General features: G+C 39.2%; 1 protein-coding gene across 1 annotated transcript in view; it reads right to left on the reverse strand.

Moving 5' to 3' along the window:
• Positions 1-3,905: 3,905 nt before the first annotated feature.
• elovl6 (ELOVL fatty acid elongase 6) overlaps positions 3,906-19,522 on the reverse strand; it is an 18,652-nt gene continuing 3,035 nt past the window's right edge. The window contains exons 2-4 of the mRNA XM_008421039.2: positions 7,168-7,299; positions 6,594-6,745; positions 3,906-5,470 (exon numbers count right to left, since the gene is read on the reverse strand). Coding sequence (XP_008419261.1) covers positions 5,028-5,470; positions 6,594-6,745; positions 7,168-7,299 — 727 coding nt within the window. The 3' untranslated portion in view covers positions 3,906-5,027. The remainder of the gene's footprint in view (positions 5,471-6,593; positions 6,746-7,167; positions 7,300-19,522) is intronic.

The raw sequence follows: 19,522 nt of genomic DNA on the forward strand, positions 1-19,522 counted from the left end.
CTCAAAGGCTTTGCTCTGATCCTTCAGGTCACTGTTTGGTCCCTCCAGCTGCTGAGCAGGACAGAGTAACACTGATTTATGGGGATTTGTGTAGATTTAAAATCCAGGAGGAGGGGGTGCATCTTTTAGACAAAGACACAAGATTCACAGTCTATAGGAGGAAAGAAGAAAAAGCCCATGAGTAGTAGCTCCATCTCCCAGAGGACCAGGGATGAAATCTGCTCTCAGAGTCAGTCAGTGTGGAAACTAAAAACAACTACTACTAAACTGTGGCACAAGAGATGCGTTAGTGTAAAAGCCAAATATATTATTGGATGGTGTAAAGAGATCTAATAGTGCTCTTAGAATAATTTTCAGCAGATATCCCTGAAGGTGTTTCACTAAAATATAAAATTTATGCGGATAGGGATTTATTTCTAGTATTTTGGTGCCCAGCACACAAAGCCTCAAAAATAATAAATGTATGTTTGGTTATAAAAATGTATGGAAAGCTGAGCTGTTTGTACTTATATTTGCCACTAGATGGCGACAGCATATAGACGGAAAAAACCCAACAGTTTTTAATAAGAAAAAAACAATAACATGCAAGTAACAGCGTTCAAATAAACATTTCTTCTAAGTTTTAATTAAATATACAGCAGTATTGTAGGACAAATACTTTACATTTAAACAATGTTTACTACTGTAATATATCAGTTCAGTTTGTCCACATTTAGATTTTCTTAGCTCTATCCAGTAGATAGTAATCGACCTTTTGGCAGCATCACATGCAGTTTCTCCGCATCATGCATCAGAGCAGGGCTGCTTGTATGATTCACCAACCTATTTAAACCTTTTATAATAATAAAACAGTAAAATATGAAGTAGATACAAACTAAATCCATGTCAGTAATCACTATTATCAGTCAGACTGACGGACTAAATCTAGGCTGTCCATGTAATTCAAATCCATTGTTTATCGGTGATAATCCTGTATCTGGTGATAATCCGTTGTGCAGAAATGACTGAGTGAGATGCAGATGTATACCAACTTGCCTCCCTCATTGTTACTTCTTAGTCAAACACAATGCATTAATAATGGTAGTGCAGCTACTGAGAAATATTTGCTGAAAATAGGAGACAAATGCCAAAGCTGCAAAATTTAAATGTGCTCTTTGAATGTGAAAGTCTAATCGTGCAAATATTTCTAAAAGCCTGCTCCACCAATCCCTCCATACCAGGGTTGTTCAACTTCCCCTCCAGATTCATTTGGACTTGGCCTAACTGTCACATTTACAGATGTGTTGTCCAATCCAGGTAGGACTCAATCATTCACCTTCTACTGGATTAAATTTTAATTTAAATTTATTTCAGATTTACAGCCACACGTCTTCAGCTGATGGGAATTCCTTGGCAGAGGTGTTATCCAGAATTATTCATATCAAGCAAGTCTGAGCATATTATCATATTTTTTTTGCATCAAATATGGCAGACTTCTTAAAAATAGTTTGCCGTTTCAAAATTGTCATATTTAAGAATTATCCAAGTGCCACATTAGTTGCTTGTACCAGAAAAATTCCTCGAAAACATTATGTTCTCTGCTGCACTCGTCTAAGACTCACCTGAATCAATCAGGTGTGTGAAGCTCATCCAAAATACCACTGCCAGAAACACCTGGAAAGTGAATCATATAAGAAAAGTCTTCATATTCCTCTGCTTACTTTCTGTTTGAAAAAGGATGAATTTTAGAATGTTATTGGCCAGTAAAGCATTGAATGCTCTCTGTCCTGAAAAGGTTTATGGCGGCATGGCATCTCTGAGCTGCTTGACAGATATGGACCATGCAGACCCCGCAGGTCACGACAGACCTGCCTACTTAGTGTTTGCAGAAAGTGAGAACATGAGGAGGCAGCATTTTGTTTCTGTTCTTGACCTCTGGAAACAACACACTGAAAACCTGAGATGCACTTTGAAGTGTCCTGTGTTCTGTGAACTTGTCTGCCCTTGGTTTGTTTTGTCCAGCTCCAGTTTCAGCTTTGTGACACACTTTACAAAATTATGGTTATATTTCTAAAAAGTTATTAAAGATTTGTTATTTTTCAGATTTCTGTTTCTTAAAAAATTATCTATAAGATTATAATGCAGAGACAAACAGTCCAAGGAGATAATGAGTGGACATACCATTAGCCAGTCGTCAGTTCTGTCACTGCCAGAAACTCAATTTGTAAGAAACCTGCCATTTGTCATGACTCATGATACTTTACAGTACTGGTGAGATTCTCCAGAAATGCAGACAGGATAGTATGCCAGATTGTGTCACATAATTATGAGAAAAAAAGATTCCTCACAAAAACAGAGGTCAGTCAAAACCAACAACCGTTTTTAGCTCAACAGGCTAAATTATTTCTTCTATCTCGGAGATATAGTGGAATGGGTAGTGGACATATAAAGTTACAGTGGATCCCTGCATATCCAGTTTTCATACAATCCTTGAAAGAAGATACGGTTTGAGGCTGAAATACCCAGGTGCAATGCTATTGACTAGCATTTGGTTGCAGCAAAACCAAAGGCTTTCACCCTGAGGAAACTGTGTTGAGTTATTGGGGCAATCAGATGAAAGCGTCCTAACACAGGCGATCTAAGAGCTAACATAGTGGAGGGCTAACCTTACCACTGTTTTCTCAAGCCTGCCTAAAACAGTTGCTGAAGCCATTCTTCCATTCATTTCCCTGTTATGGTGTCCTTCTGGTTTCAGCATGTGGGGGCTCGTCCAGGATTGGAACATATACCCTTCAGTAGACTAAATAGAAAATGCATTTATTCAGTTAATGTTTTTTTTTTTTTTTCTGGATTAGACCAGAAGTTAATACTGTAATCGGCTCAGTGAATACAATTCATATCCTCAATTTTAGCAGAAATGGTAACTCATCAATTAATGTAATTAATTGGGAAAGCCACTCCCCTCTGAACACAACTATGTTCTGTTGATGTTTGATGTTGATGTTTTTGGTTTTAGCTGAAATTTGTTTCTATGGCCTAGTTCAAACATGGCCAGGCCTTTTTAAAGCTACATAGCTGAGATAACCGTTCCTATAAAATAATCTTATCCACACCTGAGCGGTTTAAGAAAAGTGTTCATCCACACAAACCCGCTGAATTATTCCACTCAGTATTATATTAAACATGCTAAACCCATAGGAACAAGGTAAAACATATGTCAGCCAATCACAGTCCTTCAAAACAACTCCAACTTCCTGTTAAGAATTAAACATGACACCGTTTGTGTGGACAAAACAGAGAGGTTGAACTACTTTTGAATACAATGCTAGAATATAGTTAACATAAAACAAGACGTTGTTGTCAAAGCAAGTACGCGGATGCATGTGGAGGCTGGTGTGAAACAGCTGCCCTCAAAGCGCACGTTTCCCTTTGCAACTCAACATCTGGGTTTATAAAATAACAAGTAAAAACTGTATGAACAAATGTAAAAATCAGCCCCTCTCTGACAGCAGCCATCTTTCCTTCACTGCATGGTCAAACTATGGCAATGGTCACATGTGATGTCAGCGCCTCATTATTTGTGTAGATTGTCATGCGTTTGCCTTTAAATCTCCGGTTTCTAATATCCATGAAATTGCCCATCTTCAATTTGGCTGGATGTTTTATGATCAACCATTGTTAGTGAGCTTACATGTGGATGAAAGGCCAAATCACATAGAAATCTATTTGGTTTATCAGGCAGGTAGGCCTTCTACGTGTGAAGGTCTAAATCAAAACAGGAAATTCGCCTCTGTCTGTTTATGTCTTAACAAGAGAAACTGGACAGACTGCATTTAAGCTCATTTGTTTTACTTTCAGCACCAACGAACGGGTTATGTACGCGTGACGCCATGATGGCACAGACAAAAGAAAACACCACAAGCATGTCACATTTTTGCACACTTTGTTCATACATTGGGTTTTTCAGCAACAATTGTTTTCTGACAATGATATAGTGCAAATGCACAATAGCACAACAGACACCATTAAGGATACATACCTTTTTTTTCAATACAGCAGATTTTGGACAATTTGCATGATTTTTTTTTTGTTTTCTTGCTAAACATAAATATGTTTGTACTCCATCTAAGGTATCAGTGTCCAACAGATCAGTATTCCTCACTGGTAGGAACCCTGTAATACAGACAAGGGTTCAGAAATCAGTGCATCTGCAAAGTTGAGACCAGAGGTGAAGCAGGACACGGTCAGCATCTCATCCACACCCAGCCTGGCTTCAGTCCGCGAGGCCAGCTTCAATCTGTCTTTCCTACTGGTTTGTATTCATTGGCAACTGTTGTGGAAGCAAATCAGCCACACTGTAAACTGGAGCAGATGTTAAACATGTCTACTGTATCTTGATATGCACATTATATTAACAACGGGTTCGTCCCTCACCACATCGCTTCACATCAACTGCTAAAACTTCAGCTTCATTTGCTCACCGGCGTCTCGAACCTTTTCCTCCTCAGATTAAAGCGAAACAACAAACACAGACAAGAAACGGACAAAAACCCTGATGGCTCACATTAATGATGAGGCCATCGATCTTTACGAGCGCCATTTTTTGTAGTCGGTAATAAATAAAACAAATTCTAACAGATTTGATGGTTTTACTATTGTAAAAGTTTAGAATGAGCTTGTTTTTTTTTTTTAGATTTAAGGATTTTAAAAGTGAATTCATAGGGGCAAATTTTAGAGTTCAGGTGAATAACTCATGATGGCTTCTGATCATGGTGGTGCTACTTCATCCGTATCCCTCAAAGGAGACATCACCTCATTTTTAGGTCTTCAATAAGTCGTAACCCTGAAGCACAAACACCAATCATTTCATGACCCCCTCCCTCCCCCCAGCCTCCCACCCAACCCATCAATAATCCCAGCATCCCCAGACTCCATGACACATTTCTCTCATCCCAATCCAATCCTCTCTCACGCCACTGGTCCCTGCGCTTCCCTTTTATTCTTTTATTAAATGATCTCCCTGCATCCCAAGCTTTTGGCATTCCTCTCTACTTGCTCTTCTTGACATCAGTCTTGGCCGATGAGTTGGACTTGCCGACGTAGGCTTCATAAAAGAACTGGACAAAGAGCACAAAGTAGCTGAGGTACATCAGAGAGGACCACACAATGTTCTGCATGTGGGATGGACACTCCTGGCCCTGCTGCATCCAGGAGTACACCAGGTAGTTGACCACGCATCCCATCAGCATCTGGGTGATCTGGGTCAGCGTGATGAACATGGCGAACTTGCGCGAAACCTTGAAGCCAGCTGCCCGCAGCGCGTAGTAGGAATACATGACGGCGTGGACCAAGTAGTTCATGGTCATGAACCAACCGCCGCCCGCCACCATGTCCTTGTAGGAGTACCAGGAGTAGAGCAGCACGGTGATGTGGTGGTACCAATGGAGAAAAATGAGCTTCTGCTTCCTCAGGACGATGAAGAGAGTGTCACCTGCAGGGACACAGGRGATTATCAATCATTTTCAGAAATTCAGAACATTCGGGATGAGATGCAACGTGCTCAAAGGGCGAGAGGTGGGGGACGCCCTGGGCAGGCCGCCAGTCCATCACAGGAGTTTTGGCTTTCCAAGGTTTTTAAATGTTTTTAAATGAAACGAGAACTGAAAAGTCTATTAAATGACTCCGAATTGTATTCCAAATGCAAGAAGAACAACATGAAAAAGTAGCTTGACTCAAAGCAGTTTTCCTAAGTGGTATCGAACCTCCAACCCAAGAATCCGCCACTGTTTGCTCACTAGCGTTGTTTTTAATAAATTGTTATAATACACATTGGCAAATTCATTTAAATACTGTTAAAATAGAACAATAGGACACAAAATATTTTTCTTTTAATGAGCCATTTGTTCATTATTTCAGACAGGAGGAACGGTTTGGGTTATGAGCTTCATTTTAATTTTCACCTGGGAAAAATATTGGCTTGTTCAGCAAAAATGTAAAAATTGCAAGCAAAACATTTCTGACAAGACATTTGGAATACCAAATTAAATATATTGAAGAACCTTGGCCTTGCAGCGTCTGCAAGAGATGAACAAGTTTTATCAACATGGTTTTACCAGACTAGACATTTCCCATAATTTGGGTTTTGTTGTCTCCAACCAATAATTGATTGAAGAATCTGAGACTAAAACTATGCAGAGCTTGGTAGGTACATATGAACGCTCCTGCTTTCCAGGTAAAAACTGAACACAGTTTAATGCTCAAAAAGTTTAATATCTGTGATTAACTTTGATTTTTGTCATAATATGATTTATAACTTCAATAACAGAAATGAAGAAGTCCTTAATCTTTATGTTCGCCAAGTGAAGTTATGTTGGCAGATTAATCTCAGGTGGACCACAACCAAAAACAGAAGAGATTAGCTACTGTAGCTGGTTCAGCTCTGGATCAAAAAACCTCTCATCCAGTCTCAGATGAATCCTGTCATCTTTAACATTAATGTAAAATTACATTATAATTCAGTTTGCTATTCAGAACCGCAGAATACTTGACTACTGCAACCTTAACCGCTGCATGCCTCCCATCAGTCAGACAACATCAGACATGTCTCCACTCACCCAGTTCAGGAGCCTTGCTGAGGACGAAGGCGTAAGCCCAGAATTTGCTGACTGGCCCGTTGTAGAAACTCTGGTCACAAACTGATTGTTTCAGCCCTTTGCTCATCAGGATGAACATCATGTAGCTCCCAGTGCGGACGGCACCAAAGATACTGAGACGACAGAAACGATGAAGAGTGAACAAATCAGGTAAATGAATCCCTGCCTCCTTTACAAGGGTTTATAAATAAGCATAATAATTGGTTCTAATAGTTCTTGTTACTGTGAAGTCGATAGAAGTAGCTGTTCACCGTTTCTACTTTACACATCTAGTGCTGTCACCGCCTGCACCGAGTCACATTTTGTCACATCAGAAAAACAAACTATGATTATTAGAATTTTAAAAACACAAAGCTGAGAATAAAATTATGAAGTGTCCTAAGTTCTTGTTACTTTTAAAAGGACCAAATTTGTAAAGTGAATGGGTGCCTTGTGTCCTTACTATTACATGGTGTTGATCTGTTGCTTAAAATCAGCTGGGATGTGATGTGACCAAACACTTTAGCCGGCCATCGTCTGCGCTTCTACCTCTCACCTGAACACAGCGAGCGTGAGCGACCACAGCACCAGAGGTTTCCGCAGCTCAAACTTTTCCCTTTGCTTCATGACATGACGCCCACCCAGGATGCAGGCAGCGTAGAGCGCAGAGAACAGGAACGACTTCTTCCTGTCAGCATAAACAACAGACATCGCTGAAGAAAGCTCTGATTGTCCCAAAGCAAGTTAACCAGAGGCTGTTTGGACTTAATGTTCCCTGAAACTAAAGGAAAAGTAAAGGAGGTAAAGATGATAGAAATATAGAGCCAAAATGAAGAGTAGCTATTCATCTTCGATGCTGACTATAATGCATTTCATAGTTTTCATAGTTTATTCATTGTGGGAATGTTAAGACACCTTTGAATGGTTGTATGAGAAATTCAAGGATTCTTCAAACATGCATAAGAGAATCAAAGCAATACTCGGGGTGTTTTAAATCATTATAACATGATGCAAAGCTAAAAAAATGATGACAATTCCCTGACAAAGGGAACAAAATACAGTTGACCCATAACACTGCTGAAGAGCAAGAAACTACGCTCCTGTTAACTTCAGGTTGGAAGACGTAGAAAATCAAATTACACAGAAAGACGAGTAGAAGTGAGAGGAGAACTGGAGCTGTAGATGTTTAAGATGCTGCTGTTCTGGTTCCAGCTTCAGTTATGAATCTGATTATGATTTAAACTGAAAGATCTGATGGACTTTGAGACCAACAGTGGCTTCTGCGTCTTTCATGATTATAGCTTTACTGTAAGCTCCTACACTTTCAACTGTGGTGTAATACAACATATTGGTAATAAAAGCGGTGTGACGTCACAATTGTGCCTTTATTGTGTCTATAAAATTCTTATCAACTGTGTTTAAAGTGCAGTATAAAAATGAGCAAATATCAGAGGTCACTACTATCCCAATATTAAAATATTAAATAGGTTTATGGCACGTGAGAACATCGTCGTCTGACGTCTGACACTCCCACACCTGCCTACTGTTATTACAGTCTGAGTCCAGCTGTCGGTGTAACTGAATGCTGTCCGTCTGCAACAGATCAGATCTGCTCCACATGAAGTGGAAAGTCTTCTGCTGAAACACCATCTGGATACAGGAAAAACGGAGCGTTCTCCAGCACACAGCAAATCCCACGGCACAGGTGGGCTGAGTGGACAGACTGGATCCTGAGAGGAGCGAAGAAAAAAACCCAACCAGATCAGGCCTGTCCTAAAATAACATTAACTCAAAGCAGGGGAGCTGAAAACGTTGGATCTGAACTGGTTTTGTAACTCTGATGCTGCCGTTGACCATTTTGGATCATTTTCCTTAATCCTTCAGAATATAGTGGAAATGTTTTCTTTATTGCGATACTGAGGAATTATGCTTAAAAAAAAAAACATTTTAAAATAAAAATAATGTAAGTACCTCTAAAAGTAAATCTCAATAAAATTTTTGAGATGGTTCACATTTTTATTTCAACTAAACTGCATAATAGAGAAGAAAAACAAAGTAAAAAAAAATACGGAAAAGTTATTTTTAATGTGCTTTTTAATATGACAAATATTACTTGATTTCTAGAGTGTATTGGATGCATAAAGGATATTGCAGTTATGGCTTCCACATGATCCCACTCTGAAAAATGTGAATGTGAATAATTTAACTTTATTTATTAAGTGACAATAAAATCCCTTTTTTAAGAAATAATTTACAAAATCACATTCTGGCACTGCAAAAAATGTCTTACTTAATAATCCATGACTTCCTGTTTCCCCTGAAGTATGAATATGACGTGACACGAAGGATCATGTCTCTACATACGGAAGCCAAATGAGAACAATCATCTTCCTCAGTAAAAAAAACAAAACATTAGATTATTTCTATTGACTTAAATCCAACCTCAGTCAGAGGAATAATTTTAAAAATAATCAACTAGAAGTGGGACAAACAAGTCTGGAGGAATCAGGTTTACAGGAGGGAGGTAGAAAAAATCTCAGTGTTTGAGAACTACAGGAAGGAGTCACATCTTGGTCACCAGGTTTCCATAGCAACAACTTATTTTAAGGCATTTGTACTCAAAATGCCCTGTGAAATCGACTACAGACCAGACTCAACCCATTTTCAGCTCAAGTGTCTCTGGCTGGTGACCAGCCAGCTCGCATTGCAAAAATCCAATCATTCTTTGGTCAGTGAACACACCATTCACCACTCTTTAGTGTGGATGTTGTTGCCATGTCTACGGTTAACTCAGGCTGTGAGAAAGAGCAAGACTTCAGCAGATAACAGGAAGGTTGAGCAGAAGAAAACGGTTTGCACAAAAATAATCAACTGATCAAACTATTTAAGAAATGTATAAACCAATAAACCAGAGAGAACAATTTTATGTAACCATCCTTCAAAGCAACCTACAGATCTGCAGCATGGGACACATTTAACCTGTAAAACTGATTCTGTCTTGCAGATCAACCAACAGCACCAGGTTTTGTCAGATCCGAAGGTCTTATGAAGCCAGTAAGACGTCGCTGTTAGTTTAACAACTAGGATGATTCCAGGAGCATTTCTGCTGGAAAGCCATAAACTCATGAGCTGCTTCTGCAGAACAGAGGACAGAGCAACACGGTCAAAGTCAAAAGAAGCTGCTTTCACAGAATGACAACAGGACTGCAGAATGACATCACTGTTCCTCAACCAACCACACAGGGAGGGGGCAGAACAGATCAGCACACAAGACAGTGGCCTACATACTGTCTGAGGCTGCCGATACAGCAGAGGAGGAACAAGCTCTGTATTCTCCTGCAGGGAAATGCCATCCGAGGCCAAAGGTCAAAGGTAACAGTGGTTATGTAGCCTCAGCTTTAAGTCTTCAGTACACTGAGTTCCTTCTAGTCAGATCCTGAGCACGCACACACATAGTTTGAATGTGTGTGTGACAGATCCCGTTTAGCATGAGAGATGGAGCTTTCGTTTCTGACTCAAAGGTAGAAAAATCCTGGAACAGAAAAATGTCTCCTTCAGGTTATTATAATAAAATCAGCAAATGGCACATAAATATATATTTATTAACTAGTATGAGCACAGGCCAACAGTGTAGCAAAACTGAAATTTAAAGGAAATCTGGATTCAAATGAAAATGTCATCAATCTTTTTTCTGAAGCCCTTCTCATCCACATTCAGAGTGATGAAAAGTCCAAAAACAAAGAGCAGAAACAGAGAAAATGTTGGTTAGAAGCACTGAGGACATTTTATTTAATGATTAAAATGATGACATAATAGAAGAGGGAGATGATAAAATTCAAGAAGCATTGATTTTGAAATTCTAATTCCACAAATGAATAAACACAATATAAATACTAAGCAAAGCAAATAATAATATTGAGAATTTTATATCTTATTTCCAAAAGATGCTAATAGCTAATAAAGAGCGTGGCGCTCTGAGCAAGGCGGTTCCAGGGGCTGTAGGACATTAATGCCTCATAGTGGACAGTTTCTTTCTCTGGATTTATCACAAGTCCTTCCTGGACTCTATGGAGCTGCAGAAAGCAGGTCACATGCAGAGACAGACATCTTGTATTGATGTGAGCTCTAACCTTTATAGTGCAGCTGAATGTTAGAGTAACAACAGAAATCCTTTGGAGGAAGCCTATAGTGAAGCATTGCAGAAATTTGATCTGCAGGTGATAGTGTGTGAAGGTGTGAGTGTGAATGGGTGAATGACTGACTTGATAAAGCCCATTTAGCATTTAGCATCGAGACAGGAACGGCTAAACTCCGCTGACGTTCCTCGGGTCATAAAACCAAATATAATGTAAAGACTTTTAACTTGATCTAACACAGGGTTGTTCAAACTGTGGCCTAGGAGCGGATGCTGTGCGGCCCCCCAACTTCAGATTAAGAATGATACAAATCTGGACCGCCAGCAGAAGCGGCTGATCCAGATCAAGACTTCTTAAAATTATTACAGACAAATAAAAGCAATAACTGCACAATAAACAGGACCACGTCTATCCACAGTTCTACTCAAAAACAGACTTTGGTGAACTCACATCTGCTTTTAATTAATTGTTAAACTTGGATAAATACAGAAAACGTCTTGGTGAAACACTGACCCAGATCATGTTCTCAGTGCTGAAAACATTTATCTGCATTTTGTTCCAGTTGAGCCCAAAATAATTTACAAACTGGAAACGTTTCTTTAATAAAACAAAAACCCATAACAAATGGATCCATTTTCTATAAAACCTCCAACTACTTTGTTTTATTAAAACACTGCAAGCATAATTTATTGCTGAGCAGGTATAAAATTCACTTGAGAATTTTGGCCCAAACGACAAAAAGTTTGGACGCCCCTGACCTAAAGAGTTCATTCCCACGGTTTGGACTTTATTGTAGGTTTACCTTCAGTTCTGTCTTGACTGAGCTGAGGAGAATATTTTAGTTTCAATAACTTTAAATCTAAAATACTTATTAGATTTTCCTGTCTTGTTTTCCAATGTTAATACAAGCCAGAGTATTTGATATTCAAGCTCTACTGAGGTTTATGTAGAAGACACATTTTTTTGCTGCAAAAATCAACCTAAAGGCAAAGTCAAAGCTGACAAGCTGGCAGAGACGGCGGGGCAGGAGAAGGAGCTGCTGCTGTTTCTAGTTAGAGCCCTGAAGCAACAGCAGCTCACAGGAATCCACAGCCTTTTTTATTTACAAGCATCACCTGAGTAACCACCTTCATCACTTATCTGTAGATCTAGTCTTCCTGTTTTATGAAGTTCATTCCTTTTTTTTCGGATGATGTCACGTCTTTATATGAATGCTCTAACGCTGGAAAAAAAACCTCTTCACCAAAGATGTTTAGTGTCCCAAAATAAGTTTGAACATCGATCAGCTGGCAGTGAGAAGCTTTTTCCTCCTGCTCTCAGGTCCCAGCTGTGCAGAAGGTGACAAATATCGCACCAGTACGCAGCTTTTCCTGTAAACGCTCTGTCACGTCTCAGTAAACTAAGACGAGCGTCTAACACAGCCGGTCACGATGCGAACGCAGCGTCTGAAAAAAAACTAATCAAAAACAGGCGTGGATTTTATGTTTCACTCTGGGCCTTCAAACATCCAGGATATTTTTCAATATTAGATTTTTATTTTAGAGCCATACAAACCTATATTTATCGCTATTATGTATATTTTTATAGCCTAACAACTCTAAGGATCACATCACTCACATTACTTCTCACAATCTCGCACTGCATCATCATCACAGTCACGTGACCAACCCCCTCTCTAGAAATACAACCAGAACCAAGATGGAAGTAAACCTCAGCTTTTAACATCCACTAAGTTTTACTTATTGAATTGACATGTAAAAACCAACTGACATCAGCAGATACCGAAGGTAACGCAGACATGTCGCTTATTCCCTAGACTCAGAAGGTTGAAATAATTTCCTGATGTCTTCTTGTTGACAAATATTTTTTGCCTGGAAATAACTGGAACCAGACTACCCAGGCTACCATTGCTGTTGTTTGTGAGCATAAAGTTAATCTGGTAAGAAAACACTTTCTTGAACAAAGGGTTTTACTTTTGTGTCTTCTATCAGTACAAAGTGCCTGCAGACCTTCAGCTACAACACATTTTTTTCATTCGTATCTGAGCCAAATGAAGGACAGCGTGTGACTGCAGTGTGATTTCAACTCTTTACATCTAATCAACTTGTTGTGGGAGAAATAACTGTGGATGGAGGTTTAGAGTTTTATGACTGATTTTAGGGGAAGAAGTAAAACTTGCACAATCAGAGCATAGTTTGAAGTCTGAAGTATAACCGTGTTCAGTGACTTTGATTCAAAGTCTCTTTCAGAGCTCGGTGTTTGAAACTAAAATCATTGCTCTGACAGCTTTCAGGTGTGATCTAGACTGCCTTTCCTCACTTTTCTACATATATATATTTGGCTACATGCCCTTTTTACACAAGAAAATTTACTATTAATATTATGAAAAAGAAGAAAAATCTCAATGTTTATATAAAGAAATGTTTTATAGTTAGTGTTTCATTATTCTCCGACTTTTGTCACATCTGTTAGCTCAGCTTCAACATACAAAAAGACTAATTTTAACACAAATAATATCAAAAACAAGCATTGCATGCAGGACTTCTGTTTAAATGCTGACTACCTGGGTAAATATGTGCATTGGAGGGTTGTGGGAATAAGCTTAAATCGGCGGTTCTTCAAAGTAGCTGGGGGCAGCATAAGTGAAAAACGACGCAGTCAGAGCTCTTTGGGACGGATCAGCATGGAGGACTAACAGAATCAGCAGAGGATAAATTATTAGAAGAAACTAAAACTGCACTTTTCAAGCACAAATCATGTAATCTGCACTTCAGAGGTCATAAATCACAGCAGAAATAACTGGCATGCAGGACAATGCATAACTAGGATTGTCATCAGGGATTTTGCATAGTTATTACAGTATTGACAAATCTAAACATTACATATGCGGCAACTATTGCAGTTTATGATGAGAAACATAAGAAAGTCGATGCTTCCCCTCCCCCACTGACAGCGTTGTTTAAAGCTGCTGGCAAACCTGCTGGGTAACTTTGATGTGCATTAGCTGGAGTTATGATGTAATTCTGTTTTCAGCCTGAGGATGAGGCTGCATGGCCGTCATGGTGAGCAGACTCAACACAGCGTCGCTTATTTATGTGCCACGGCGTGTAAAAAGTATCTGAATTCAGTTCAGCCCCCTTCACAGATCCACGGAACCGAAACCTGGTTTTAAAGTCAGTCACTGAACAGAAAACACAGAGGCAGCTCAGAAAAACCTGTTATCCTGCATTCATTGACAGTTATGTCCACAAACGTTGGCCACTTCATAATGGATCTTTAAGTTACCATGTGTGCATCCTGCCACAACACAGCTGCCCCCTCTAATCTTGTCACTGCCGTGCTTCCTGAATAAATACACACAAACTTCACCACTCTCTTGCTCTCTACTTAAATCAAAGCATTTCTTCTGCAGCCTAATAAAAAGTGACAGCAGAGTTCAGCGATACTTCAGGCAGACCTACATTCCTGAGACACTTCTCTATTTCTGACGACAGTGACGGTAATGATGATGATGATGATGAAGAGAGTAGCAGAGCTGAAGCCGAGCCTGCAGTGGATTCTGGGTAAGCTTGGTCGACACTCATCAGCATCACCAGTAACACAAAACCGTAGAAACAACAGCGCTGACCTGCAAGTCTAACACCAGAACAAACATCTAAACCTCAGGTGGAACAGCCAGAGATTCATGTTTTCAAATGGCCTAGTCAAAGTCTCGACATCACATGTTTAGTAACACTTGAAACTGATGTTTACAGACGTTTTTGATCTAAGCTGGCAGAACCTGAGCAAAGATTAACCTTGTAGATGTTTACAGCTGGTGGAGACAAACACTGTAACTCAACAAAAAGTGGTTCTATATAGCACTGACGCAAGCAGGATAGAAAAGCATGCCACACTTTTCAGATTTTAACAAACAAAAGAAAAGGACTGAAGACCAGGTATCATTTTACTTCCTGATCCAAAAAAAATGCAGTGCATTATGTATGTTTATCACACACATCTCAATAAATAAGCTAAAATGTCTAAATGTGTTCTTGGTAAAGAGGTGTGAATATATTTAACTTGCACTATGCTTCATTTGTAAGATATGCGACTTGGTGGAAACAAAAAAATCAGTCCAAAAATATTGAAACATATAAGATGAGAAGTGCTAATTTCATGAAAACATGAATGAATATTTCCTGCAAAACACTTGAGAGGTCAAGGCCAGTCTGGGAAACTCACACGGCTCGACTCTTCTTCATGAAAGAGTAATGTGAAACTCAGAGGAAAGACAGCTATCTCCTGAACCATCTAGTCCCAGAAACCTAACCCCCACGAAGAACACACACCCCCAAAGTGAATCAATCTGAAGGATAGTGTTCAAGCAGTGCTGAACCTGTCCTGATTCTGCCATGTAAATGTTGTTCTGTTCTTCCAGCAGGAAATGTGGAAATACAAATGCACATCAAAACAAAGCTCGTTCCTCATCCTCTGATGTTTTTTTGGGACTCTTACGTTAGCAGAAAGCAGCGATGCAGCCACCAGGGATCCATCTGAAGTTCAAAGACCTGAGAGAAGCAGTCAGCACCATGAGAGGCTTTCTGAACCCGATTTGAAACAACCTGCATCTTAACGAGGGATGGTGACGTCTGCAGGCTGGAGGAGTGAGTCAGCAGGATGCAGATGTTTGATACACAGCTGGAAAACCAGCCTGTTTCACTGGAGAACTGTAAATGTGAAGAATTTCTGCTCCCTCTGGTGCGTTATTATCATGCCAGTTTTATTTCTGACATCAAAAACATGCTGTTATTTTTCTGCTTATCATTACTGTAACATGAATGCTAAAGCTGCTGTGTGCTGCAAAGTAAAGCAATCTAACATCACTGCGTTCCATTAAGCCATATGCAGAAAGTAAAGATTTCCGTCCCAAATTCAGCATGTTCTCATAAAGAGTAGCAACACATCTTTCTATGTATTTTAAAGGGAAACACCAGTGAGTACTGTAACAGTTAAAAAACACCTGAGCAGCTGACATGAAGCGCCTACAGAGTCCTATAAAAAAAAATGACACGTGAACCAGACGTAAAAAGAACCCTGAGTAAAGAGACAAGAGCAACATTTGGTGAACTGATGAAAGAGAGATTATTCTACGATGGTCTAAAGTTTCTCAGACGACCCCAAACACTGAAACCAGCCCACAGAACCCTTTAAAGGTTCTTCACACACATCAGGTTCTGCTGCAGTTCTTTACACTCCACTGCCAAACGATCCAGAAGCTCTTTAGCAACTTGCCTGCACCAAGAACCACAGAAGGAGAGTTTGCTCTTTTGGTCTGGATCAGAGTTCAATTACACATTCACACATCTCCAAATGAACTGGACTTTCTAAACAAATGGACTGGAGTCGGATTAAAGCGAAAATCACCCTCAAGCCCATTGGTGTATGGTATGAAGATGTTTCCTACACTACGTATATAGGATCATACAAAATATATTAGATTTTTTCCAAAATTATTCTCTTTTCATTCTAAGCAAGAGAAGTTTGTGGGATGACTTCAAACATGCTGCAAAACCCAAGCAATCCAGAGAAACTGTGGGATGTAGTCCAATCGTCATGGGCTGCTCACCTGCTCAGGTGCTGGAAGCAACTCAGACACTTCAGGAATTCACAGGAAGACGTACAGCAGTCTTCAAGCACTTTTATGTTTATAGAGTAAATGTTTCAGTTTGTAAAACACATATTTATGAAGAGCCTGATATTAATTTTTCCCCTTTCTGTGGAGTCAGAAAATGAATTTCTTTTGGTGTTTTGGTTTGGAATAACTCTGGCAGTGCTCTCAATGCATTTGCATACATGTAAATAAAAGCTATTATGATATGTTTGATCTTTTCTCACTTTCATAAACACTGCTGGGATTTAAAACACATTTTATATGATTAAAAACTGAAGAATAGAAGACTACTTTTAGTCTTTTACCACTGATGCAAAAAATACCTTTAAATTGGAACCAGGTTCTAATTTAAACAGTGATGAAGCCGTCCTCCAGACTGAATAAGGTTTAGTTGTGTGCTGTCCTAACTGATGCGTAACAAGTTCTGGTTATGCAATGACTCTGATGACCAAGGTACGATGTGATGCTGGAGCTCCTAAAATAGCAGGTAAACAGCGATAACAGCGAGTACAAAGAAATGCAAATATTTACTAAGGTTTTTTTATACATATATGTAACATCTTATCAGTTTATTCAGTCACTGCACTTATTGATTAGTTTCGATCTAATGACCTGGAGTTCATTAGCAGCATCAGGTTGGAACAGACCTGCAGAGCGGCTGCAGCAGGGAGGGGAGTAATGTTACCGTGGCGCAGCGGGGCGACCCGTATTTACTCCTTCCAGCAGCCTGCTTTACACCGCTGAGCTGTCAGTCTCCACTCAGCCCTGCCTGAGAAACGTCTATAGATGTCTATGAGTTTGATGGCTTTATCTGAAGCATAAAAAAAAACATGCAAAATACCAAAATATTTAAGAAAATTTAGGGTCGAGTAGCTTTAATTTTCTTTTAATAAACGTATTTACTTGACAGAGGAACTAGTTCATGCATCCATCAACTATTTGGGGTGATGAGTTTTCTACAGGATATTATATTTCACTTATTGATTGGTTTTGTAACACGTTTTAGAGTTTTGAGCTATAACTAAAATAACTACTTTGGCTTTTCTGTTACAATATAAAACACTATAGTAAAGTTTTAATAGTATAAATAAGTCAAATGTTACATCTCTCAACTTGTATTTTTGATGTATTTTCTTTCATTTTTTTAAATTTATGATTAAAAGTTAATTGCTCTTTATGAAACAATCATTTACAACATGACATATTAAAAATTATCACATTGCTCTTATTCACAATTGTGTCGATCACAGATGTTCAAAAAAGTCTGACATGCTGATTTCAATAACATTTTCATGTTTAATAAAAGTCTGTGTGGATTAAAAGTAAAAAAGTAGATACTGTGTGTTCTTTGAAATCTCAAAACAAGAAGAAATGCAGAATTTCCAGAATGAGACCAGAAGCAGAAACAGGATCTTCAGTCCAACTATATGAACAATCAAATCCACAAGGTTGAACAGCTAAACAGGGAAATATGACCATGTTTGTATTTACATATCTAGATCACACCTAAACTGGTTCTGGATATAAGTCAGAATTCATTTGAGGGTTGGGTTAGTGTGCTTAATCCATATCGAAGTAAATAAAACAACAACAACGGTGACTTCAAGTTCTCAGAGAGCAAAATTAGGAGCTATTGTGTTAAATGAAACCACAATCAGCTGCTTTGCTGACTTATTCTTCAACAATACACACCCTTACATTTCTCTTCATGAGCCTCATCCCCTCAGTGATATAAAATATGTCACAATCAGTTCCAGTTGACATTCTGAATGTAGCTAATAAGCCATCTCATCTCATTTTTCTGCCCTTGCTGCCTCCAGGCCATGTGCTCCTACTCGCTCCCGTCTCCATCCTACTACACAAACGACACAAGGCGTCAGCACAGATCAGCCGCAACGCGATTGGCTAATGCTCTGTCAGCAGACATCAGAAGATGACTGTGATTGGTCAGCTGTCAGTACCAGGGTATGGACAGCTCCAACACAGTGCTAGCACGCTGCCTGCCTGGCTCTCTATTTCACACACACACACACACACATGCACATGTCTAAATGAATAAGGACAGAACTGTCCAAACCAGGGCTTCAGGAGGTCTGGTTAGGTTGAATTTGTTTGAAATGTGGCTGTTTTCTGCAGTCACCTCTGAGTAAGACCAGACGGAGTCTAAATGAACAATTTCTCCTCACACATCCTGCCTTCCCAGAAGCCCTGCTGCATCTCTAATGAAGTTTACACTCCAACTTTACACACAGCTTGCTTAGTTTTGCTCAAAGTCATTTCTTAGGTCATCCTGGTTTGGACAAAACTGACCAAACTAGCCAGTTTTGACTCCAGTGAGTCAAAGCAGAGGACGCTTGGATGGACCTGCACATGACCTACATAAGAAACGCACACAGCTGCTCAGCAATATTTGCTTAAAAGCAAAAGTGACAGTTGAACATTGGGGCTTATTAATGTTGTACGTTGTGCAAAAGCCTGACAGACGTCGCCCTGGGCAAACACCATCAGGGAAATGAGAAGCACGATAGATTATCTTCTATATGTTAATAACAATGTGTATTTTGTAGAAATATGCCATTATTTATTTTTGTCACATAAAAATTGCATTAATATTAACTAATTATTAATCATTAATAATAATAACTCATTAGCAGAAGCTGAAGACTTTGACATGGCAGTTACGATTTTCCCAGTTCCACCATAATAACTGCCATTCTGAAGCAGCTCTGCAACAGCAGTTGGACTTTTTTAGTATGTTGCGTTTTAACATCAACAATACAAACCTTTTAATTGCAAAATATATATTTTAATTCTGAAATGTTGAAATGTAAAAGTTTGAAGTTGGAAGAATTAACAGAAAGTTCCTTTACCCATGTGGGAAAAGAAAATGTTCTAACATTTCTTAGTACTTGAACTATACTATTCTTAAGAATTGAACTGTTTTTTTCTTACGGTAAAGTCTCTTATTTTCCATTTTCTGTTACCTTTACTAAATATGTATCTGCATTCTTCCTGTCAATTTGCTGCTGATGCACAACAAATTCTCCACCGATGGACTTTGCCTCAGTCCTCGTACGTTTGCTTCAGTCCTCGTACGTTTGCCTCAGTCCTCGTACGTTTGC

Source organism: Poecilia reticulata, linkage group LG10 (genome assembly GCF_000633615.1).
Source record: "Poecilia reticulata strain Guanapo linkage group LG10, Guppy_female_1.0+MT, whole genome shotgun sequence".
Classification (NCBI taxonomy): Eukaryota; Metazoa; Chordata; class Actinopteri; order Cyprinodontiformes; family Poeciliidae; genus Poecilia; species Poecilia reticulata.